The sequence below is a fragment of the Daucus carota genome, chromosome 4, assembly GCF_001625215.2.
Source record: "Daucus carota subsp. sativus chromosome 4, DH1 v3.0, whole genome shotgun sequence".
In the NCBI taxonomy this organism is placed as follows: Eukaryota; Viridiplantae; Streptophyta; class Magnoliopsida; order Apiales; family Apiaceae; genus Daucus; species Daucus carota.
This window is the reverse complement of record NC_030384.2, coordinates 31,297,563-31,320,369: the sequence shown is the minus strand read 5'-3', so window position 1 is coordinate 31,320,369 and position 22,807 is coordinate 31,297,563. Positions and strand designations below refer to the sequence as shown.

The 22,807-nt window shown below is 35.5% G+C and overlaps 6 protein-coding genes across 6 annotated transcripts; 2 read left to right on the top strand and 4 right to left on the bottom strand.

Moving 5' to 3' along the window:
- The first annotated feature begins 1,293 nt into the window (after positions 1-1,293).
- Positions 1,294-5,265, top strand: LOC108217583 (mitochondrial import receptor subunit TOM20). Its single transcript, XM_017390419.2, has 6 exons — positions 1,294-1,521; positions 1,663-1,741; positions 1,832-2,001; positions 2,142-2,189; positions 3,842-3,934; positions 4,962-5,265. Exons 1-6 carry the CDS (start codon positions 1,426-1,428, stop codon positions 5,085-5,087), a joined length of 612 nt encoding a protein of 203 aa, XP_017245908.1. The 5' UTR covers positions 1,294-1,425; the 3' UTR covers positions 5,088-5,265.
- A 2,288-nt stretch (positions 5,266-7,553) lies between these two features.
- Positions 7,554-8,539, bottom strand: LOC108217220 (arabinogalactan O-methyltransferase 1). Its single transcript, XM_017390062.2, has one exon. It carries the CDS (start codon positions 8,427-8,429, stop codon positions 7,554-7,556), a length of 876 nt encoding a protein of 291 aa, XP_017245551.1. The 5' UTR covers positions 8,430-8,539.
- A 2,007-nt stretch (positions 8,540-10,546) lies between these two features.
- Positions 10,547-13,689, top strand: LOC108217584 (large ribosomal subunit protein bL27c). The gene is made up of 4 exons (XM_017390420.2): positions 10,547-10,686; positions 10,777-11,065; positions 13,093-13,194; positions 13,313-13,689. The coding sequence occupies exons 2-4, from the start codon at positions 10,781-10,783 to the stop codon at positions 13,490-13,492; spliced, it is 567 nt and encodes a 188-aa protein (XP_017245909.1). The 5' UTR covers positions 10,547-10,686; positions 10,777-10,780; the 3' UTR covers positions 13,493-13,689.
- Positions 13,690-14,564: 875 nt separating this feature from the next.
- Positions 14,565-15,626, bottom strand: LOC108217588 (protein transport protein Sec61 subunit gamma-1). The gene is made up of 3 exons (XM_017390425.2): positions 15,465-15,626; positions 15,234-15,354; positions 14,565-14,713 (listed from the first exon to the last, which is right to left on the bottom strand). The coding sequence occupies exons 1-2, from the start codon at positions 15,556-15,558 to the stop codon at positions 15,239-15,241; spliced, it is 210 nt and encodes a 69-aa protein (XP_017245914.1). The 5' UTR covers positions 15,559-15,626; the 3' UTR covers positions 14,565-14,713; positions 15,234-15,238.
- A 2,865-nt stretch (positions 15,627-18,491) lies between these two features.
- LOC135146738 (uncharacterized) lies at positions 18,492-19,547 on the bottom strand. The gene is made up of 2 exons (XM_064092612.1): positions 19,415-19,547; positions 18,492-19,313 (listed from the first exon to the last, which is right to left on the bottom strand). The coding sequence occupies exons 1-2, from the start codon at positions 19,459-19,461 to the stop codon at positions 18,758-18,760; spliced, it is 603 nt and encodes a 200-aa protein (XP_063948682.1). The 5' UTR covers positions 19,462-19,547; the 3' UTR covers positions 18,492-18,757.
- Positions 19,548-20,236: 689 nt separating this feature from the next.
- LOC108217581 (uncharacterized) lies at positions 20,237-22,070 on the bottom strand. The gene is made up of 3 exons (XM_017390415.2): positions 21,682-22,070; positions 20,695-20,823; positions 20,237-20,580 (listed from the first exon to the last, which is right to left on the bottom strand). Exons 1-3 carry the CDS (start codon positions 21,991-21,993, stop codon positions 20,401-20,403), a joined length of 621 nt encoding a protein of 206 aa, XP_017245904.1. The 5' UTR covers positions 21,994-22,070; the 3' UTR covers positions 20,237-20,400.
- Between the last annotated feature and the right edge of the window lie 737 nt (positions 22,071-22,807).

Genomic DNA, 22,807 nt, shown 5'->3' with positions numbered 1-22,807 from the left:
AAATATATATATTCTAGTACAAAAATATACTTCACGTCTCCCGCTCATTTCTTTACATGTTTTTTCACTACTTTACAAGTATTTTAAGACTTTAGCTAAGTATAATTTTATAATTTATTTTTGAAAATTTTCATTATGATGCCCAATGTAAAGAACCTGGACGAAGGGTGTACGCGATATTAAGCGATTTTTCCGAAAAACTCGTGCCTTGCACGGGTTATAATGCTAGTTACAAGATTAGCCAACAAAACATTCTTAAAATCAATATGGACATGCGCCTATCAAAAACTCGATCCGGAAAAGAATATGATATCTGGCTTATAATGAGCTGCCATATTAGCATATCGTCTCACAAAGAACAAAGAAACATGTTAAGATGAAGCAACATATTTCTACACTCCACCACTGTTACTATTACTATTACTTAATTGCACATTCCTCTATAGTTGTAGTTAAACTGTCGAAAAGTGTTTTGCAAAATATACTTTGGGAAAACAAATTAGAATTTACATTAAAATGCTTCCTATTAAATAAATTTATTTTATAATATTTTTATTTTTTTAAAATTTGTTGTATTGATATTATCTCATAAAACGAAAAGAATCTTGTTTGAGAAAATCAAAATTATTTATATTTCTGTTTGAAAATATTTAATACGGCGCCGAGTACCGATTTTCACCCAGCAGTGTGGATTAGGGCTGGCAATTTCGGGTTTCGGGTCAGATTGACAGTTGCGGGTCAAAAATTTTACCTAACCCTAACCCGACCCGAAATTTTAATGGGTCAATATACCCAACCCGAACCCGCGGGTAACCCGAACCCGACCCGGAAATTAATATTTATTAATAAATATTTTTTTAAATAATAAATAAAATATTATTTTAATCCAAAAAAATTATTTTTTATTAAATTAAATAAATTTTTATTAAATTTAACTAATAATATTATATAAATAATATAAATATATAATATTTATATTATATATTAATGTTCGGGTAATTTCGGGACAACTTCGGATAACCTGAAAATGGCCCTTTTTCTGGGTTGATTTTGGGTCAACCCGAATTCGACCCAAAACCGAAAAACTCCAACCCGAATTCATATTTTACGGGTCGAATTCGTGTCGGATTATTGGGTCGGATCCAATATTGCCACACCGTGGATACTTAGTAAAGAAAAATACTAGAGAGCGCCTGCTCCGGACTACCTTATCAAATTTTATTTTATCTTAAAATTCTTATAAAAAAAACACGTATTTTAATTTTTGAGGTGAATTTTAAAGAAAAATAAAAAAAGAGAAGACAAGATATCCTCGGACACATTTCAGTTTCTATCTTGAAACTGGAACTCAGAAAGCCCTAAAAAACACACACAGAAACTGTGAATTGAGATTTTTGTTGGGGTTGTTGTCGTGAAATTAGAAGGATGGATATGCAAACAGATTTCGACCGTATCTTATTCTTTGAACACGCTCGCAAAGCTGCTGAAGCCTCCTATTCCAAAGATCCCCTTGATTCCGAGGTTCCTTTTTTAATTATCTTCTCTTTATGATTCTATATTTTCTGTATTTATGTGTGTTAATTCAAGATTATTGATTTCTCGCAATAAAAATCTGTTCTTTTTTCTAGGCCGTTTTGATTTTAATGTATTGTTAATGTATAGAATCTGACAAGGTGGGGTGGGGCGCTGTTGGAGTTATCACAATACCAAAATGTTGTGGAGGCCAAGAAAATGCTTGATGGTACTTGCTTAGTTTACCCTTTTCTTTGTACTTAGTGAGGATTTTCAAATTATGTTGTTTGATATGGTTTTGTGTTTGATGATTTCGTAGATGCAATGTCCAAATTTGACGAGGCGCTAATGGTTGATCCGAAGAAGCATGATGCTCTTTGGTGCATGGGCAATGCGAATACTTCTTATGCCTTTTTGACTCCTGACACGGAGGAGGCCAAGGTTTATTTCGATAAGGCGGCTGATTACTTTCAGCAAGCAGTTGATCAGGTGGATCTACTTAGATGCGTTATTTACTTATTTGTAACCATTTGTTCTTTATTGTGTTATTGTTTGTTATTCAATGTGTTTTATCGCATTTATTATACTTTGTGGTTGTATAGATGTGACGTAGTTTGATGCGTTTGTAGGATGGAGGGAATGAACTTTATCTCAAATCTCTGGAAGTAGCAGCTAAGGTGCAGTGATCTTATTTTTGGTTTTTTTGCTAAATGTATTATTATAAATAATTATACTATATACCAGTATGATGATAATAAAATGAAATGAAGGCACTGGAGGTCATTTATCCAAAAGTAGTAATATTTGATTTGCTCCGTGTTGGGTTCAATACATTTTCATTTGATCGCATATATCTCTTCGTTTGTATATTTTTAAACAGAGGATTTATAGGAATGTGCATCTCTTCGCCTATATGTTACTCTATGTCTATTATAATTTGCGTACAATATTAGTTTGTGTTATGTATTGATGGCTTCATGGTGCACTTCTGTTTTGGAGTTGGAGTGTAGCATTCTAGCAAGTAGATGTTTTATGGGAGATTTAGATATCTCGGTTTCTTGCATTAATTATGAAAAATTAATCATATTCTTAGCTTGTGCACTGTGCACAAAATCATGATATGTTGAGGGTGGATTAGTTAAAGTTTTCAATCGGTGATATTAGTGTTCCTAGACGATTGAAGAATCTAGTATTTAAACATGTGGATATGATCTAAGCACGCTAAGGTTTGATCTTAACTTCTTTTCATATAATTTTGTTATTTTATTAGCATACTATTTTTATATCAGGCCATCAAAACACTAATAGAAAGGGTAAACCATTCTTTTTAAGTCTTGCTGTTATGTATTAAAGGCATTATTTCTTAAATTTTACCTCGATGGCCTGACGACCTTGATGTATATGACCTTTAAAAACCTTTAAATAGTACATCAATCAAAGGGGGAAACCTGGGTTAGAAAGTGGAAATGTGGAAGTCCAGAATTGATGAAAGGTAGACTCTAAATGGAATATGGTGATCCATGGTTAAATCCGAAATATTCTCACCTGTCCTATTTAAGTATGGTGTAAAAATGGGAACTTTAAGATTGTAACACACCTGGGTATTTAAGGGTGATGTGATATTGTCCCAGGTTATCTTGCATTTCTCTCATGAAAGGGAAACAAGGCTAATGGGATTTATTGATATTTGGATGAGGCAGCTAACTGGTGTTGATAGTATTATGGTGATGAAGCAAGCAGTGGCCTCCCCCTTTTAGATATTCCTCCAAAATGCGAGTTGTGGTCTTGTTACGACTTTTATACATAGAGCAAGGTCCATAAATGAATTGTTTCTATATTATTATATTACATTTATAATTAAGTGTATGTGATTTATGTGTAATAGACATTATTTTTATGAATGCACATAAATCCGTCTATGTAAAGTTTTACTTGCATTAAGCTTATGTGCCGAGTCCTCGCATCCGTGTCCGACACTCATACCCGGGTCTGGGTTACATAGGTCATAAGTTTGAAACTTAATTTCATTTGCATGATTTTCATTGGGCGCTGTGATACTGCTCGGCTGTAATAAAAATTATATGTTAATCATTAGTGATTTTCATTCATTTATTCCTTAGAATGATAAGGTTGCAGTCTTGCAGATGTACTGATTCACCCTTTAAATTCAACTGTATATGATTTTGCAATATATGTAGTTGCTAGTTATAGTAAGTTTATTGTTTAAATCTGGTTAATGTTGTAGAATGTGTGCTTCAGCTAACTATATAATTTTTTAAACTTCTTATGATGTGGATTGGTTGACTTGCAAAACAATTTCTATTTATAGGCTCCTGAACTGCACTCAGAAGTCCATAAGCAGGGTGGTTTTGCTCAGCAAGCAGCCTTGGGGACAGGCCCTTCAACCTCTACAAGTGCTAAGGTGATCTACCATTTTTCCGGTTGGACTTGACAATATTTTGAAAAAGTTCAATGCTTTCAGCCTATCATAGGTAGCATATGTCTATACCCATGTCCGAGTGTCAATTGCCCGACACAGGTACTTGAGGCAATAAAAAGCCAGGGTGACATAGTCTCTCGTTAGCAGTTGTGGTGCTAAATGACTGCTGATATGTTTGTGCATCCATAGAATAGAACTTTTTAGAGTAAAATTATGTGCCTAAGTTTATCATTTTGTCACTAGTTTGATCAGGGAAACCACAGAAAAAGATTGTTTCGGGCCAGCTGTAGACATAATCTAATATGTTCTGATGTTACTGCAGTTCTAAAATAATACACACAGGTTTCTTTTATGTATATATACACAACAGACGGACACATGTCTGTAATTACCAAAAACAAACGAGAGGGTGGGAGGGAGACTTTACATGGATAGCAATTTGTCATAGTAAAGAAAAGCAAGGATGATATTGGAACTACTTGGGTTATGGACTGCCCCCACCCGTAACTGGGTAAATCCGGACTTAATTACTAAGGGCAAGTGTGCCAAAGTGTGCCAAGCATCTCCTGAGGGAGTCTAACCCTGGTCTGCAAGATTGCTGCCACTTGCTCTTACCAACCGAACTAACCCGTGGAGCTTGATATGGGTATATATCTCGTAACCTTACTTGAACTTTTTTAAAAGAAGAGAGGAATTGCCTAAATTTCAGTTTGGATGATTTGATGCCTAGAGAACTTGGATGAGCTGGTCAGTTTGATGCCAGGGAACTTTTTCTTAAGAATTAAATTTTAAAAAATTTATCGTCGTCTCTTTTCAAATACAGAGGCATGTTGTCATTGCAAATCTGTGTTGGTTTATACAGGGTCCATTCTTCCAACCTAGTACCGATGGAAAGTAAGAGTATCCTGTCTAATGATTTGGCAGTATCGTCTTGAATGAGTGTTGTGAATTGTGATGGAAGCTATACATGACTGTTAATTAAAAATGTTTTGTGATTTCCTACCTCCAGGTTGGTAATGCAAAGAAGAGCAGTGATCTTAAGTATGACATATTTGGATGGGTAATCCTCGTTGTTGCCATTGTAGCATGGACAGGGTTTGCAAAATCTAATATGCCTTCGCCTCCTCCAAGATAAGATTATATGGTGCACCACCTTCATAGTAAACGGAGATAGCTTCATATATTCTTCTGCTTCACCAGAGCTTGATCGATACTTTTCATTTGTTAGTTCTAATGTTTTGACCAATGTAATTGTAAACTGATCAATAAAAATATTCTTCTAATGCAAATCTAATTTTTGTTATTAAACTTCAGTGTGTGTGATTTGTTATGCCTTGTGTATGACTTTTCTTTTAAATTGTAATTTCTCCTAGTCCTTTTTCATTGGTTATAACTTATATGGTGATTTTTTACGTGACTGTATTTGTTGGTGCCAGTTTAGTATGAGGGATCTTTAGTTAGTCAAGTGCTAGTGACATGAATTGTTGTGCTATGAATTCAAGTGTGGCCTTTTGGTCATGGAGTATTTGTGCATCCAGTACAACTTGTATGACAGAGACTTCCATATTTCACAAGTACATGATTGCTTTCCATAACTAATGGTGTTTTCAAAACAATAACCTTGTTAGGGAAGGGACTGCATGTGACTATGTGAGCAAAAGCTGAATTTCGCCCATGCAAATATTGCTTGCTGAAAGACTGCAACAAAATTTGCCCGTGGAGGTAAATCATCTATTTGTCACAATAATTTGAAGAGATTTTGTTCAGACAATTTTAGAGCTACTACATATAGCCCATCAACTCGAATTTGGAGTAGGGTGATATATGCATACATCTTACCCTTTGCCCCTGGAACAAATGCAGATACCCAGGCACATTCATGTATGGATGACTGGTCTGCATTCCTTGAGAAGGTAAGTGTATGTCAGTTTGTAAAAATCACATGCTATATTGATAAGTAGAGCATCCATAGATATTGAGTTTTTGTAGTATTGGATGTCTCGACAGTGGATATTGTTAATAGAATATAAGGCAAAATCTTAACAAAAATTATAATCCTTGCACAAATCCTAGGCTGTGTTCACTTGTATGAAATGGAATGAGGGGAGAATAGAATGGAATTTGTACTATAAATTGGGGGTGATTAGAGAAATTATCTCTAATTTTCATTCATTGAATCATTCCATTCCAAGTATTTGAACTACAAATCTAACCCACATGTTATGGAAGGAATGTTCATTCCATTTGTTCATCATGTTTTCCTATAATCTTCTTCATGAAAAGTTTTAACTCACTCATATTTAATCATTATTGTCTCATACTTTCTTCTTTCTCCATAAAACTTCTCTATATATTTTCATTCCATTCCCGCTCATTCCATTCCATCCAAGTGAACGCAACCCTAGTGTTTGAACTCTTAGAATCCTTGCACCATGACTCCGAGACTAAGTAAAATCTTAACAAATACTGGAATCTTATGAAGAGGCTAGTGAGGTACAGTCTTGAGCAAATCTGATAATACCAAACAAGGGCTTTGATGCCTTGCAGACCACCACTTGAAACCCAAGCAAGTCGCAAAATTTGCCCTATTAGGATCTAAATGCAATCATTAACAATGAAGACTAAGCAACTGCCATATCTGTATTTATCAGCTTCCAGTTCAACAGACTGTTCTAATTTTCAGTCATCTGCCAGCAGGGTCTATCAGAGAAATCCAAATATACATTCCTTGGTAACAAACTCGGACCAGGAAAAAGAGATAAGATACTCTGATACTGACTAGATTTAGTGTGAAATAGGTTGTTGATCAAGAGACTGAATGAATGTAAAAACAAATAATGTGGATATACTTTTAGCATGAACTGAATATGGACTGATTGAGCTTCATCTTTCTGCCTAAAACATAAAGCAGCAGGAGATAGCTTTTTGTTTAGCTAATTAAGGTGCAGGGAAGAGTTTTTCTTTAGGCTAATTAAGGAGCAGGAGAGAGATATTTGTACCATCCAAACTCTATACTAAATTACTAATACTCTTTCATCACTTCATGTCACAAATGACAGAACCTTGCCTTTTCCCACTAATGGATGTTAGCAACTTGGCGTTGGCCAACTGGCAGAGGGATGGCGTAGAAAACATCTATTCTTGTAGAAGCAAAAAAAGTGGGAAATGCATGAAATTTTGCAGATAGTCTGGAGAATATTAAAGATAAAGGTTGGGTTTGGAGCTTATGGTATTGTTTATAGCCAACACTAATGAACTCTATGGTCCTCTCCATCTTTGATGCAACATTCAGCTTATGCTATTGCAGCTTAAAACTCAAGGGTATCTCCAGTCTTTGGCTTTAGCATTTTTCTTCTTACATGCATGACATGTATATGGGGAATACATAAATGCATTGCACAAACTCTCTCATTTTCAATCTTTCTGTTGTCTATTTCTTTTTGCGTTTCTAAGATGATATTGTAGGTATAAATTCTTCTTAATTTCTGACTCGGGTTATACATGTATATAAGTAATGATGAATGAAGCACAGTGTGTTGTAGTAGTCCTAACCCTAAACTAGCAAAATATATATGAAAACTCAAAACCAAAAGCTTATAGTTCAACAGAATGAAATTTTTTTACTACCATCATCTCTTGCAGGTGGAATTGCAAAATGCCACAACCTATCTACCGCCTTCACCAAATACTTCTTACACAAAAACTCCTCGGCAAACATCCTCTCCACCCTCCTATTCACATCATGCAAGAACACATGCGTCAATCCCGGCTTCTTCCTCCCCCTCGCCATCACAGCCGCTGAAAATATCACCGCCATTCTCCCAGGCGCAGCCGCAAAATACCCTTTTGGCGCATCAATCATGATCACATCCCACTCCCTCCTATAAACCTCATGCGGAAGCTCACTCAGAGCCAGCCTGCACTGCACATTCCCCTGCAGGCTCAGCCGCGGTGGCAAGCACTCCTTCACTGACTTATACGACGCTAAAAGATCATCAGCATCCGAAAGCCTAGTGTCATACCTCACTGCATGCACACGGAGGAGCGGAGCCCTGCTGAGCACCGTGTGCACCGCCTTAATATCTTCCTCGAGAAACAGAGTGACTCCACGTGGATTGAAGGCGGCCCACATGAGGGAATCATGGCCTAAGCCAAAAACAAGAAAGTTGCATGGGGAGATTGAACGAAGCACATTGAGAGACAGAGTGATCTCGTTGAAGGTCTGCTGGGCGATATCGCGGGAGGTGGCGTAGTGGAGGAGGGCGTCCACCTGGGGGGCAGAATGGGAATCTGTGTTGCTTCGTGTAACGTAGGTGCAGAGGGCGGAGGTGGCGCTTGAACTGATTAAGGTGGTGATGGTGAGGGAGCCGGTGATTATGACAGCAATGAAGATGGTGAGAAATAAGCACTTTTTTAGTACCACATTGGTGATGTTGCCACTGATGCTCTGGATCTTACGAGGCAACCCTTTCATCATCTTAGTGTTGTGTGTTTGGGAAGTTGGTTATGATGTAGAGTTTCTTCATTTGTTTCTCAGATGTGGAGATGCTAATCTTTAGGACTGCTCTTGAATGTTTGATTTCATAAATTACCAATATATTCTGTTTTTTTATATTTTACTTTTGCTTCCGTTGTGTCAAGCCGTATCTGATCACGAATTACTTTTGATTTTTGATTATTCCTAACTAGTTGAGAAGCCGCGCGTTGCGGCGGCCTATAAAAATTATATTAATGATTCAATATTAATATTTGTAGAATAAAATAATTTTGTGGCTATCTATAAAAATTATATTAACGTTTCAAAATTAATATTTGTAGGATAAAATAAATTTTATTTTATAAAAATCTTGATGTAATACCAATACTAATATATAAATTTGCAAAATTGGATTATAATTCATGGTGAAAATATAAAAATAAATTTATACAGGTAATTAACAATTTAAAGTACGACGAATCTTTATTTTATTTGTGTTTTTTTTAAAGTAATCACGTTCTTACATTGTCACCTTCCGTCAATTTTTTTGGATTGATTGTGCACAAAAACATCTAACTTAAATCCGTGAGGTTGTAGTATTAAGAGAGAGGAGGTTGTGTTTAGATGATTCAAAACCTTATGATCTATTTACAGGTGTAGAGAAACTTGTGTGCTACTCTTTCCCATAATCAAATAATATGAAAAAAAATCAGATTAAAACTTTCAAGCTACTATATTCCGTAAATAATCTGAAACAAAATCAGATTCTGAAACTTGCTTCTAATGTACCCGAAACTAAAAAAGGTAATTTTAATTTTTGATAGTTTTCATCCAAAAATTTCAGAAAATTAGAAAAATAAAACGGAGCGACGTGAGAGGCGCCACCTACACGCCCTCGCTTCTCCACCATATTGTCCTATATACAAAATAATCATATAAAAACTAACAACAACAAACATGTCCGATGAACAAAACAAATATTATAAAAGAATAACCAACAAACATACATCACTAATAGTTAATTTATTGATATCATCCATCAATATCATGTCAAGACTATATTTTTTCCCCTATTTCAATTTGTCGACTCCCACATAGCGATCTATAACTACATTTGCTTGCAACAACCTTTATTATTTTTAATAATATATAAACAGCCTTCACTTATCGTTGCAGAAGAACGGCACCATCGAGTTAGAAATCAAGCAAGAGAATTATCACCAGAGAGAGCTAGAGTTGTGGTATTGAGACAGAGGAGGTTGTGTTTAGATGATCCAAAATTCTACAATCCATAGGGGTATTTATAGCTGCAGAGAGACTTGTGTGCTAGTCTTTCCCATAATTAAATAATTTGAAACAAAATCAGATTAAAACTTTCAAACTACTATATTCCATAAATAATCCGAAACAAAATCATATTCTGAAACTTGCTTCTAATATACCCGAAACTAAAAAAGGTATTTCTAATTTTTGATATTTTTCATCCAAAAATTCCGAAAAATTGGAAAAATAGAACGAAGTGATTTGAGAGCCGCCACCTACACGCCCCTCGCTTCTCCTTTATATAAGTATATTGATTATTATGATCACGGTTAGACCTTTCAAAGGTAGTGATTCGTATTGATTTTGCAGATAGCAACATTTTTTTCTGAAAAGCATGTGAAAAATTGTTTGGTAAATTTAAAATCAGTTTTTCCGAACAATAATTTTTAGTTGAAAAGCCGCTCTTAGAAAAATCAGGTTCTCTCATGCTTTTGGAAAAAGTTAGCTTTTCAACTTTTGCGTTACAAATTTCACAATTAAATCTCACCAAAATATTATTTTTTTATATTATAATTCAAAATAAGCAAATAGCAAAAAAATTATTAAAAAGTTATCTGATTTCTGCAATAGTATTTTTTCTAACAGTATAACAATTTTTAACAGCACTCTCAAACCAATTTATCTGAACTTGTGTTTATAAAAATTTATCTAAACCAATTTCACAAATTTGTATAAAACTAATTTATTTTATAAAAAGTAAAATTCAATATATTTTTTTTCAAAAATAAATCTTTATTCTAAGAAATATGTCTAGTCAAACGCCCACACCACTTTGAAACGAGAAATCTAACAAAAAAAAAATTGACCAGGCCTAAACAATAAAGCTGAACGGCCCAAAACAGCGGTCGGTCCGATCCATATAAATACATGAAACCAAGATAAGGTTGGAGCATCCATTTCATCTCCCCTGCTCCTCCCTGTATCTCTCCACAGTGTAAGCAAGATAGCTCCACCAAAACTATACATACATACAATACTTACATATATACTTCATACTAATTGTATATATCTGTTTGATTTGCAGAGTAATGGCCGTGAGCTTAAGCCTCATCGGAGCTTTCAAAGGCTTATCATTGTCTTCAAGCTCTTCTTCTGTTTGTTTCAAAGGCGATTTTGGATCAATTAATGTGGGCCAAAAGCTTGCCATTTCGTTTCCTATGAATCCTCCGTTGGTTATCGAGTCTGCGCATAAGAAAGGAGCTGGAAGTACTAAAAATGGCCGTGATTCCGCTGGCCGAAGGCTCGGGGTTAAGATTTATGGCGATCAGGTTGCCAAGCCCGGTGCTATTATTGTTCGTCAGCGCGGAACTAAGGTACCGTCAATCTTTTCATAATTGTTGTATTTTCTGATTGTTTGTGGAATTAGTTATTTAGAGGTGTGAAATGAGAATGTTGGTTGTTTGTGTTGATATTTGAGGATTTCGTGACTTGAATTGTGAAATAAGATGGTATTGTAGCTAATTGGGATATTGATGATGGATAATTGTGATGGCGGAAAAGACTGTAGTTGGTTGTGTTTCTTTAAGTGGTTAAGCTGAGCTTGTGCAGCAAGTGCAAAGAACCCTTTTTTTCTTGCTCTTTACTAGACTATCGTACGATGGGGTAGTAGTATTTTTGGGCTTTTTGGGATGTGTTGTACTAGTTTTGTACAAGTGTTCATGGTTTTAAAAGTGATTTTGGTTAGGGAATTTAGATGCAGATTGTTTATTCCATGTGCAGAGAAGCCTTAAATATATATTATTGTTTGTAAGTTAATCATGTTTATGGTATTTTTGTAAATCACCAGTTGGCGTGGAGTTATTTAGCTAAAGTTAGGAAATCACAATTGTAAGTTTAGGCAACATAAAAGACATTCTCATTTTATGTTGCTCATAAGCATTAAATTGTAGGATAGTATTAAAAACAAGGATTGAGCTCAGACTTATGAGTGGGAAAATGGGAGACTAGTTAAAAACATGCTAACCTACTAGGCATTTCATGAAACAAATTTTAAAAGATGTCCTAAAAATGTACATGATAGCTGATTAGCCACTGAAAAATATATTTCCTTTTAGTACATTTGGCTTGGCCACAAACATTGTCTTTATTGTTCACAGAACTCCTCTTACAAAACTAATTTCCTGCTTCTGGTTATATATGGTTTTCCTCTGTACTCTAGGAAGCCAAAATATAGGTATTCATGCATACAGATGGGGTATCATTTGGTGCATTATCCTAGATAATTAATTTTAGATGTTTTGGTTGCACTCTGTTTGCATGTCTAGACTCAAAGTCATCGGTTGCTATTAAGATGCTGAAAGAGTAAACAAGTACCACGGAATTTTAACCTATAGCTATATGAATTTTTTCTCTTCCTTAAAGCTAATCATTTGTGAATACTAAGTGCATGATGCATATTCATGTGTTTTGTTCCTCTCTGAATTCATCTAGATGTATGGACTCTGTTATAACAAGTTAACCCCTCATCAAGGGACAGTAGCATTGAAAATGTTTAGCAACAAGAAAGAAAGGAAACATTATGGCTATAATGAAGTAATGTTTTTTCATGATGCCATTTGAAAACCTAATGATCTCTTCCGACTTGAGAATCAATCATTATGTGTTGAAACAACATTAAACTTGCTACACTGTCAGGTCTAGTTTGCGTTGCATGTCTACAATTCTTACTCACTTGGCTAATCTTTTAAACCCCTATATATCAAAAGTTATTGTCACTGGTTTTTTCCATGTAAAATTAGTCTTTGATAGATTTCCGAAGCGTGTATTCGCTATATACATATATATAACGGTACTTGTCCTGCATGAATGATTCAGCAAATTTTAACTCTCCTCGTGAATATAGTAGGGATTTAGCTACAATGAAGCTTTTATGCAAATTTTTGTCATCGAGACTTTATCTACTCCCTCCGTCCGTTTTTAGTTGTCACATTTGGTTTTGTGCCGGTCAAATTGATCAAAGTTTGGCTGACATTTATAAATATTTTATCAATTGATAAAATAGAAAAAATATGTCATCGGAAATAACTTTTAATCTACTTTAAGATGTAATTTTCAGTTTTTTTTTTGTCAGGGTAATTTTCAGTTTTTTAAAATAATGAAAGAGTGACTTATAATCTTTAGTCAAAATTAGTCACTTTGACCAACAAAAATAGAAATGTGACAACTAAAAAGGGACGGAGGGAGTATCTCTGATGTTCCATCTGCAATTTGATTGAAATATTATGCACCTCACTTGTTGGCATCATGTAAACTCTTTTGCCAGAAATGCTTCTACACACTTCACAAGATGCAATTTATTACAGCCTTCTAACATGCTTTTCTTCTCCTGTTGTACCACCAGTTTCATCCAGGGAAAAATGTTGGGCTTGGCAAAGATCACACAATCTTCTCTCTAATAGACGGATTGGTGAAATTTGAAAAGTTTGGGCCCGACAGGAAACAGGTAGATTTTTGGAAAATTATGTTATTGATCAACCAACCAGGTCCCCTGTAGAAACCTAAGTTCTATTTGTATCAATTTAGCCAGTTCCCTAATAATGATTTTGTTCCTTATTGTCCAGATTAGCGTTTATCCCCGTGTTGTGGTACCAGAAAACCCCAATAGCTACAGAGCAAGGAAGAGAGAATCCTTCAGAGTGCAGCGCGAGCGCCGAAAAGCTAGAAAGGAGGCCAGGCTTGCTGAACCTCAGTTAATTTTGGCTTCTGCAGCTGATACTACAATCGATGAACCAAATTGCTGATATATAATGCAAATCTAAGCAAACCATATCCGTAAAATGGTTGTAGCGTGCTTTTAATCGATTTTGCTGTGTTTCGTAAAAGTTGTCTTCTATGAAGTACTGAAGCTGTGAACCTGATAGGCTAATGCTAATCCCATTGTTGATAATTTGATATGTATTCTCCTGTTCCATCATTCCAAATACAAATGATTTGATAATCAAGTGTCCTTGCTCTGTTTCAAGTACATAAAGGAAAGTAGCCTCTTTTTTACTGATGTTCCTCTATCCCGCTTTAAGGCTGTTTGACATCTCTATATGAATATAGCACAAATGATGAAATGAGATTGCTAGGATTTCTGGTAAATCACTGCGGAGACATCCTTGTACATCATCAATTCTATATCAACTATGATACTTTGATATTGAGTAGGATCACTTGTGTTTTATAAGATGTATTAGAAGAGCTTATATGGTGTAATCCCTGTATACAGAAATATATTACTACTGATAGAGTGACTTCCCCTTTGAACAAAGGAATCCCTTCTTAGCTACGATAATGATGCAAACTAGATCCGACTCTGTAGAAGTTGTAACAACTTCATATTGGATTACTGAACACATGGCACTCTTGAGCTCCATCGCAAACCCAAATAATTTATGTGTATCAGTAGTCCAGAGTATCTCAGAGCCAGCAGATGGTTTCCGAAAAGAATTGAGTTTTAATGGAACAATTCAATTCACCGGTAAACAAGCAGTGCCACAATAAAATTGTTCATCCATAGAGAATAGCAACAAAAGGTTCACTTCACAGATTACTCTCTGCAAACATATAGTGGCACTAGGATGGTCTTCTTTCATCAGACATATAACTATGCCAGCTTTTAAGGTTGCCATTGCAACATGCTTTTAGCAATTCGACATTAACTAAGACCAAATTATGTTTTTAAATATTTAAAAGAAAGCCACATACTCAACTTTGACAAGGTCTTATAATTTGTGGCAACCACTCAACCAAGTTTCTCAACATAATTTAAATAGTTCAAGAGGTCGTCAGATTGTAGCACAAGTAACACCAAAAAAGGGAGATCCGATGTGTTCAACAAATTCAACATTACATGACTAAAAGAACAATGTTCTACAAAGAGTTCAACCTAGCCAGTAACATAGTATCTTGCTTTTTCTAAAATAAAAACCATGTAGTCCAGTCTTCCCTGCTGTCCGTCTTCAACGATGTTGCATCCACTGCAAACAGCGAACCAAGTCAGTTACCTCAAAGCAAATAACCACAAAGCAAAACACTACAATCCCTCAATTACCTTGGTAACATAACAAATCAGGATTCTTTATAGTATTTTTCCATCAGTATTATTGAAGCGATATAAATTAAATTTTTAGAGTCCTTTTGTTCACAATTTAACTATAACCACTTCAACCAGATATATATATATAACCATGATCAATTCAATTAGTCTGGAGAAAGATTTCTCCCAAACCACAACTACCTAGCATTACATTTATACAACAAATTGTCAAATTACGAAAGACTCGGAAACATTCAAACTCTCAAGTCATGACCAAGATTCACAACTCACTAGATTGAGCCTCTGTAATTACACACAAACACAAGATTTTAACACACAATTCACTAAATCAACTGAAAAGTGAACACATCAATCCATAAATCAATCTAAAATAAAATAATAAATGGAATTAAAAAACTTGCATCGAAATTAAGACAATCAATTAAAGGGTAAAGAAAGACCTGAATCAAGTGGCGCCGACGATGATGTTGTTAATAGGGATGAAGATAAGCTTGACGAAGAATCCAACGAATCCCATCACTACAAATCCGATGGCCGTACGGAACGCGACCTTTGTGAATTCTGTGAAAAATAACACAGATCGGAAACCCCAGCAAATTCAATTCAACATATATAGATAGATAGGATATGTATGTAGGGGGGGGGGGGGGGGGGGGAGAGAGAGAGGAGACCTTTGCGATCAGGCTTGTGGCAACGCTTGACAAGACGATAGCTATCCTTGGAGAATTCTCTCAATGGATCAAAAACTGAATCAATTGCGTCCATTTTCTTCAGAATACAGAGACTTCAGATCTGGATTTATGATGGCAAGGAGACGACGCCTTGACTGACTGTTTCGCATATATTTATAGTAGAGTTAGGTAGTAATTTTGTAATTTGTTTAAATAATATTTTCGATTATTAATATGTGTGTATATATATAATCATTTATAAGTAATTATAATTTATTATCAATTATTATTAATATACTTCAGATTTAATAATTATTAGAATTATTGTTTGCTTATTAACTATATTATAGATATAGAATATAGTATATTTTGATTTATGAAAATAATTTTTATACGTGTTGATTAAATTGTAGAATAAAATATCCATATTGTTAAATGTTGAAAATATTGCAGCACATAAAAAATTAAAATTGAGATTATCATAATATATATTTCAATTTTGAAGAATATGTATTTTTTTCTGACAAAAGAATATATAATTTAATATATCTGCTTTAAATGTGCCTTCAAAACCTTTACTCTAACCTCAAATTATATAAAAAAAAGGCCTTATGATGAATATCATATTTTGAAAAAAATGATTTTCACCAATTCTAAAACGCTAAATCATGTAGTACCAGGTTATTCACATGAGCTTGAACTTAAAAATTATATAAAGTAATGTTAATGATCTAATGTTGGATTTTTTAGAATTTTGAAGGATTTTTTAGATTTTTTAGAATAATATCACATGAGCTTGAAGTATTATTAATCTGTGTTGAAGGCCTATCAAATACTCTTACAGAGGCTGCGAATGAGAATATAATTCATGGAAGCAAAATCAGTCCCAATGCTCCGGCAATTACTCATTTATTGTTCGCGGACGACAGATTTTTTGTTCTTCCAAACCACGAGAGAGGAAGCAATGAAGGTGAAATTTCTGTTAAATGAGTATGAGATGCTAAGTGGGCAAGCGGTGAATTTTCAGAAATCAGGGGTCTTCTTCAGTTCTAATGTTCGTCGAGATAAACAAGAGGAGCTAGAGGAGATACTTGGAGTTTACAATGACTTGGGTGACGGAAGATATTTAGGACTCCCCTCTCTGATAGGGAGATCAAAAAAAGCAGTCTTTAACTTTCTCAAAGACAGAGTGGCAAAGAAACTTCAGGGGTGGAGTAATAAAACTATATCAAGAGCAGGGAAGGTTGTGCTTATTAGGAATGTTGCGCAGACAATTCCCTCGTATTGTATGTCCTGCTTTAAAATTCCTACGACTCTGTGCCAGGAAATCGAGAGGCTAATGAATGGGTATTGGTGGAGCTCGAAAGGGGATCATACTAAGGGAATTAGATGGATGGCCTGGGATAAGATGAGTGTTGCTAAAAGCGAAGGTGGGCTTGGCTTTAGGAACCTGTATGGTTTTAATCTAGCATTACTTGGAAAACATGTTTGGAACTTTATTAAGAACCCTCAGTCATTAGTAGCCAGAGTTTTCAAGGCCAGATAGGGGGGGATCGAGCTACATTTGGTCGGGTATTTGGGAGGCTAAAGAGATGCTGCAAAAAGGTTTCAGGTGGATACTTGGCGATGGGGAAACTATTTATGCGCATACAGACCCTTGGCTACGAGAAAAGCATGATTTTTGTGTTGATAACCGAGATCAGAACAGTACCAGAACTGAAAAAGTTAGTTACTACTTCCGTCCTAATACTAAAGAGTGGGACGAGGAACGGGTTCAACTAGCTTTCACTAGTGCTGATACTACTGCTATTCTGAATACTAGAATTCCACAAAATCAACACTCTGATAGAATGGCTTGGACTATTTCGAAGGATGGCATGTACTCAGTAAAAAGTGGCTATCATTTCTGGCAAGCTTCGCGTACACAACCTACTCCAGTGGCTCAGAAGAATGGATGGAAACGTTTATGGAGGCTGAGCTTACCGCATAAAATTAAGGTTTTCTTATGGCGGTTTTGTAAAAATACCATTCCGGTTAGGTACCTCCTTAGAAACAGAAGGGTCCTAGTCCCTATTACATGCTCTTTATGCGACAGGGATGTGGAACACATGTGGCACATGTTTTTTGGCTGCATTTTTGCGACTAACTGCTGGCATGAAGCAGGGGTGCACTTTGATAGAATGGAAGTAGAGTCTGCATCAGATTGGTTAATCCACAAGCTTGAAGTAGAGACGCGTGAAAACATCACCAAGATCGCAGCTATTCTATGGGGAATCTGGTTTGTTAGGAACAAGAAGGTGTGGGAAGGCAAAATGGTGACTCCGATGCTAGCTGTTGAATGGAGCCTGAAGCACATAAGCGAGTGGAAAGAAGCTGTGAAAAAATGTAAAGGATCGGCGCAGAGGCTTACTAGTAGCAGCAACACAGAAAGGAACGAGAAGTGGCAACACCCAGAGGAGGGAGCACTAAAAATAAATGTCAACGCATCGGTATTTCCAGGGAAAAACTTTTACACCATTGGCATAGTGGTGCGAGATCATAATGGATTGTTCCTGAAAGGAAAAACAATCCGGAGGAGTGGTACAGTGACAGTTTTCGAGGCTGAAGCAATAGGAATGTTGGAGGCATTATCATGGGTGTCTGAGCTCCCAAATCAACCAGTCACGATAGAAACAGACTCTCTGATGGTGGTAAATGCTCTGCAGCGACACAAAACATATCAACTGGAGGTAGGTAATATTCTGGAGGCATGCAGATTAGTTTGGTTTGGCAGGGATATTAGAATAGCTCATGTTCGAAAGCCAGCAAACAAGGCAGCTCATTTAATGGCTAGATTACCTTGTTCGCTCAATAGCTACAATGTTTATGAGTCCCCTCTGCATATTGTGTTGGAGACGATTTTGTATGATTCTCGCTCGTTTTAATGAAAGTTCTTGAGTTCAAAAAAAAAAAAAAAAAAGCTTTCCGCCAAAATAAGAGATAAACGCTATCGTATAGCATTTTTAGAATTGGAGTTGCTTTCCAATATCTGGAAGCTAGTAACCTTTTTATTCTTCTGTCACCATTTCGAGCTGGAGGCCAGAAGACTTGTTTAGTTTTCTAGGTGGAGTGCACCAAGAAGAGTTCTCTAACTACTAAATTTACATTATTTCTACACCCAGGGAAGAAACCACATGAAGTTTGATCCTTGAACAGAGCTTTCTGTGAACTTCTATGCAGAACAGAAGGCTTGACTGCCGGCTTGTCAATATTGTCAGATTTATCTTGTACAGGAGGTTTCAAATTCTGGACAATCAAATCTTATAACATGTAACATCCCCAGCACTACTGGGATCTTTCCCAATCATTTGTGGTTCTATTTTCATACAGTTCTTACTTTCAACATCTAAACTATAAAGAGAGGTTGCACTATGATATTGACCAACCTTTACTTTAGAAAGGTTCCCATATTCAATCCTGCCTTCATCATTGACCAACTTTGAAGCAGAGCCAAGCATCTCTGGGCCATCACAAGTAGTTACGGCAGATGCAAATGCTGAAGAAGCATCATTCTGCACATTTGACACTTCCTTAATATCATGCGTTTCCTCAGGTGCTTGTGGATTAGTATCAGAAACAAACAATATTCTGCCACGGCCTTCTTTATGAGACAGGTTTACTTGCTCAGGGTTCTCTTCAGCCACTTTTTCCGTCTTGAGAAAAAATTTTACAAGCGCACTTTCATCTTCTCCAGTTAATAACTCAGTCGCGCTAGGAGTACTTTCTCCCTCTAGCAATTTGCCAGCAACTGTTGCCAACAAGTCGAACGCACACATTTGATAGTCACCAATTTTCTTTCTACAAGGTAACCTCCTCGAAAACAAGGGACAAGTATAAAAAATGAAAAATTTTAAGATTTGAAAGGAAAAGTTAAATAAGATGAGCCATCCCGAAAAGCTAGAGACACTTACCCTGGGTGATCTGGCGGCTCGGGGAACTGGAGGCACCTCATGACCATTAAATAAAATGTTTAACCTCTTCTGCAACATATCTTCGTTTTCATATCAGTACTTATCTAACAAAGTTATTAGCAACCCTTCATACTTTCTAAAGCAAAAAAATCCTAGACCATCAATGAGAATAACCTGAGCAATCCTGTCTGCAAGAATGAAACAGTAATGACGCAATGCTACTAAAGGGGGTTTAGTTGAGGCCTGATGAAGCATAGTTATAATAGAACAAAAATAATCAAAAAGTCCGAGCAAATCATAGTTCAGCAGACTATGATATAACCAACACAGACATCAAAATCAGATTAACTTATTTTCATCATATTTATTATCACCAAAATGCTAATAAAGAGCTTCTTTGATGCTGCCCATTAGAAGCTTAATTGCAGCACAACACAAACCGAACTACATCAAGAAATTACTGCACAGTTTAAAAAGAGTTTATTCTGTAAAGATACTTTTGACAAACAAATTTCACCTTGAGATTTACCAAACACCTTTTGCTTCAATGACTACACAATACTATCTATTAGCCCACTTATAGATTTTAATAGTACTAAAATGTAAATTCTTGTGACGGACAACCCAGCTTAAGAGAGAAGTTAAAGTAAGCAGCTTCTCACTATGACATTTCCAATATATAACTAAAAAGAGTATGTTGGTGTATATAGACATGCTAAGTGCATATATGGAGTAATCCAACAATTTCCACGGTACTCAAATAGTTACCTCAGATGCATTTATGTGAGATAGAAAATCATCTATTAATATAAATAGGTGCTCGTTAGTCATTATTTGAAGATAACGGAAAGTACTATCAATTAGACAGCAAAGACGGTGCTGCGGCTGAGTAAACCACTAAACTAGTCTGCACATTGCCAAATCAACATCCCTTGCTTTTCCTGATATAAGATGGTCTGCTTAGGGGTATAACTATTATTAGGCAACTATAACTCATCTGTCTGCTGTTCGTCATTCTTGGCCGATCTGGTATAGTCTACCTTGTCTTCGTCCCCATGATGTTTTTGAAATTCAACATCAAACGGAGCATCACCAGGTCTTCGAAAAATCTGGTCTCCTATCTTAACCTCATATGCATCCGGTTGGTTCAATATGAAATCTTTCAACTGGGTAAGTAAAATAAAAAAATTGTGTCACTACAGCACTTGTTCAGTTGTACCAGTTATGCATGAGGGCACTAGCTTCATGCAAAAATGTGTACTCAAATAAGTAAACCTTACCTCAAAAGAGTCTTGACCTTTCTCCAATGTGAACATAATTGTGCTCAAATCAACTCCCATAAACTTTACATCAAGAGTCCCAGTTTTTGAAAGTTTGGTCCACTTCAATGCAATCTCAGATACCATATCCTTCAGACATAGTACAAGGTTAGATCAACTACAACATTCCTTTACTTTTGAAAGCCGGATACACAACCACAATCAGTAACGACAAAAACAATTTACGTGCACCTACTACTACTAGTGTGCAAGCATCAATTCATCTACTATATGTGTGTCAAGTACGGTCTGCAACAAATTATTTACATCTTTAACTTATAACGGTTCCCCAAAAAGAAAAGTCGCAATAGAGATACAATAAATCAGGTTTCCACTTGTAATTGTAAAAATGTTGAACGCAATTATTGTAAAATACTTTGATCCTATATTATCCAGATCTCATACATTTAGAAACCCCTGTGAAGTCTGTACAAATTCTGTTATTGTCAAAAAATATGATTACCAATTTACCATTAAATATGTAGAAATTTGGGTTCAAAAAAAAATAAAAATTAAAAAAGCGATAAACTTATCATCAGACGAGGTAGGCATAACTACTCACACGGCGCTATAAATTTTACACTTTTTTGCAGTTTAGCATAATCAATACTTGCATTGCCACAAGGATCTCTCGTTGATGAAACACGGTCACAGGTTTACCTGGGGTTGCAATGCCTACTATTTATCGGACCCCAATTGAACAGTTTAATTTGACAAGAGTAGATTAATATGATAATTAAGTTTTATACTTATATTCACTACTATTAAATTTTAATGATCATACGGAATTGACAAGTTTATGAATACGAACTCGAAACTCAGAGTAAACACCCTTTTCCCCAACAAACTTCTAAAAACGCATCAACATTCCTAAACAACTATCAGTAATTGTACACGACATAAATATGGAAACAATCACACAAGAGGGAGGGGGGGCCACATACATACCGGTTTTCTCCGCTGACCTAGCCGGAGCTTAACAAAGCCAAAAGCCGGGCCGGTTTGGTACTTCATCATTTCCGTTTGCATCTTTGTAAAATCAGTTTGTTGAGAGAAATCAATGTCTGGCAAATCGGCGTCGGGCGACGATTTCTTTTTGCCCCATTCTTTCCAGGCTTCATCTTCTTCATTGTCAACGACGTCATCTAGATCGTTTGTGATGTGAACACGCCGCTTTCCCGCATCTGCAATCTGATAAAATAATATATTTTGGGAGATTAGGAGGAGGAGGAAGAGGGTGGAGCTGGATATGTAGTTCATTGCTTGGTATGCTCCTTTGCTGTTGCCAGTTAGTTACACCTTCCTTGTACACACGATTAACTAACACAGATGTTACTTTTGCTAGCTTTATAGTCCGCGCATGGCAAAGTAGCTTTGGCCTTTGAGTAACTTAATCCGAGTATATCTGTCTTTAATAATAAAAATATTTAATAGTATAATGTAACATCTATTTGTATATAATTTTTCGTCTTTCTTTTTTAATATACATATTTGAATATAAATATTTATTTTACATATATTTTAATGTTAAATTATTAATTTTTATATAAAATATATTCGTTAATAATTTGAATAACATGCATGCAAGTACAAGGTATAATTTGTCTTGAATTAGGAAAAGGTGTTATTTATGAATTCTACTTTTCACACTTATTTTTGTTCAAAAAAATAAAAAAAGACTTATCACACATGTTAGATCATTCGATAGTGGCGATGCAGTATGAAATACACCATCATAGTTATTAACGACTTCAAATAAACTATTGTAATCAAGTCATTCCTTTTCTCGTATGTATCATGCCAACGTATTAAATTCTTTCTATCAAATTTTAATATATTTTGAATTGAACATGCGACGCCAACTTCTATTAGATTATGTTTTATAAATGTATTTTATCTTAGAATTGTTACAATGTGATTTAAATATTTTTCTAAAAATTTATATGATTTTATAATAAAATTGATAAACATAATTTGTTTTGAATTAAAAAAAGGATTCATAAACATGCAATAAGAAGATAAAATTTGTTTTGGATTAAGAAAAAAGCTCTTGTATTCGTTTCTCACATGAATC

Excerpts from the sequence above, each read along its gene's own strand:
- LOC108217583 (XM_017390419.2), top strand. The coding sequence starts at position 1,426 with ATGGATATGCAAACAGATTTCGACCGTATCTTATTCTTTGAACACGCT. Across the intron at positions 2,190-3,841 it reads CTCTGGAAGTAGCAGCTAAG|GCTCCTGAACTGCACTCAGA; the intron begins GTGCAGTGATCT and ends TTCTATTTATAG. Across the intron at positions 3,935-4,961 it reads CAACCTCTACAAGTGCTAAG|GTTGGTAATGCAAAGAAGAG; the intron begins GTGATCTACCAT and ends TCCTACCTCCAG.
- LOC108217220 (XM_017390062.2), bottom strand. The coding sequence starts at position 8,429 with ATGATGAAAGGGTTGCCTCGTAAGATCCAGAGCATCAGTGGCAACATC.
- LOC108217584 (XM_017390420.2), top strand. The coding sequence starts at position 10,781 with ATGGCCGTGAGCTTAAGCCTCATCGGAGCTTTCAAAGGCTTATCATTG. Across the intron at positions 11,066-13,092 it reads TTCGTCAGCGCGGAACTAAG|TTTCATCCAGGGAAAAATGT; the intron begins GTACCGTCAATC and ends TTGTACCACCAG. Across the intron at positions 13,195-13,312 it reads TTGGGCCCGACAGGAAACAG|ATTAGCGTTTATCCCCGTGT; the intron begins GTAGATTTTTGG and ends CTTATTGTCCAG.
- LOC108217588 (XM_017390425.2), bottom strand. The coding sequence starts at position 15,558 with ATGGACGCAATTGATTCAGTTTTTGATCCATTGAGAGAATTCTCCAAG. Across the intron at positions 15,355-15,464 it reads CCACAAGCCTGATCGCAAAG|AATTCACAAAGGTCGCGTTC; the intron begins GTCTCCTCTCTC and ends TATTTTTCACAG.
- LOC135146738 (XM_064092612.1), bottom strand. The coding sequence starts at position 19,461 with ATGGTCATGAGGTGCCTCCAGTTCCCCGAGCCGCCAGATCACCCAGG. Across the intron at positions 19,314-19,414 it reads GAGCCGCCAGATCACCCAGG|GTTACCTTGTAGAAAGAAAA; the intron begins GTAAGTGTCTCT and ends GTTTTCGAGGAG.
- LOC108217581 (XM_017390415.2), bottom strand. The coding sequence starts at position 21,993 with ATGAACTACATATCCAGCTCCACCCTCTTCCTCCTCCTCCTAATCTCC. Across the intron at positions 20,824-21,681 it reads TAGGTCAGCGGAGAAAACCG|GATATGGTATCTGAGATTGC; the intron begins GTATGTATGTGG and ends CTATGTCTGAAG. Across the intron at positions 20,581-20,694 it reads AAGGTCAAGACTCTTTTGAG|TTGAAAGATTTCATATTGAA; the intron begins GTAAGGTTTACT and ends TTACTTACCCAG.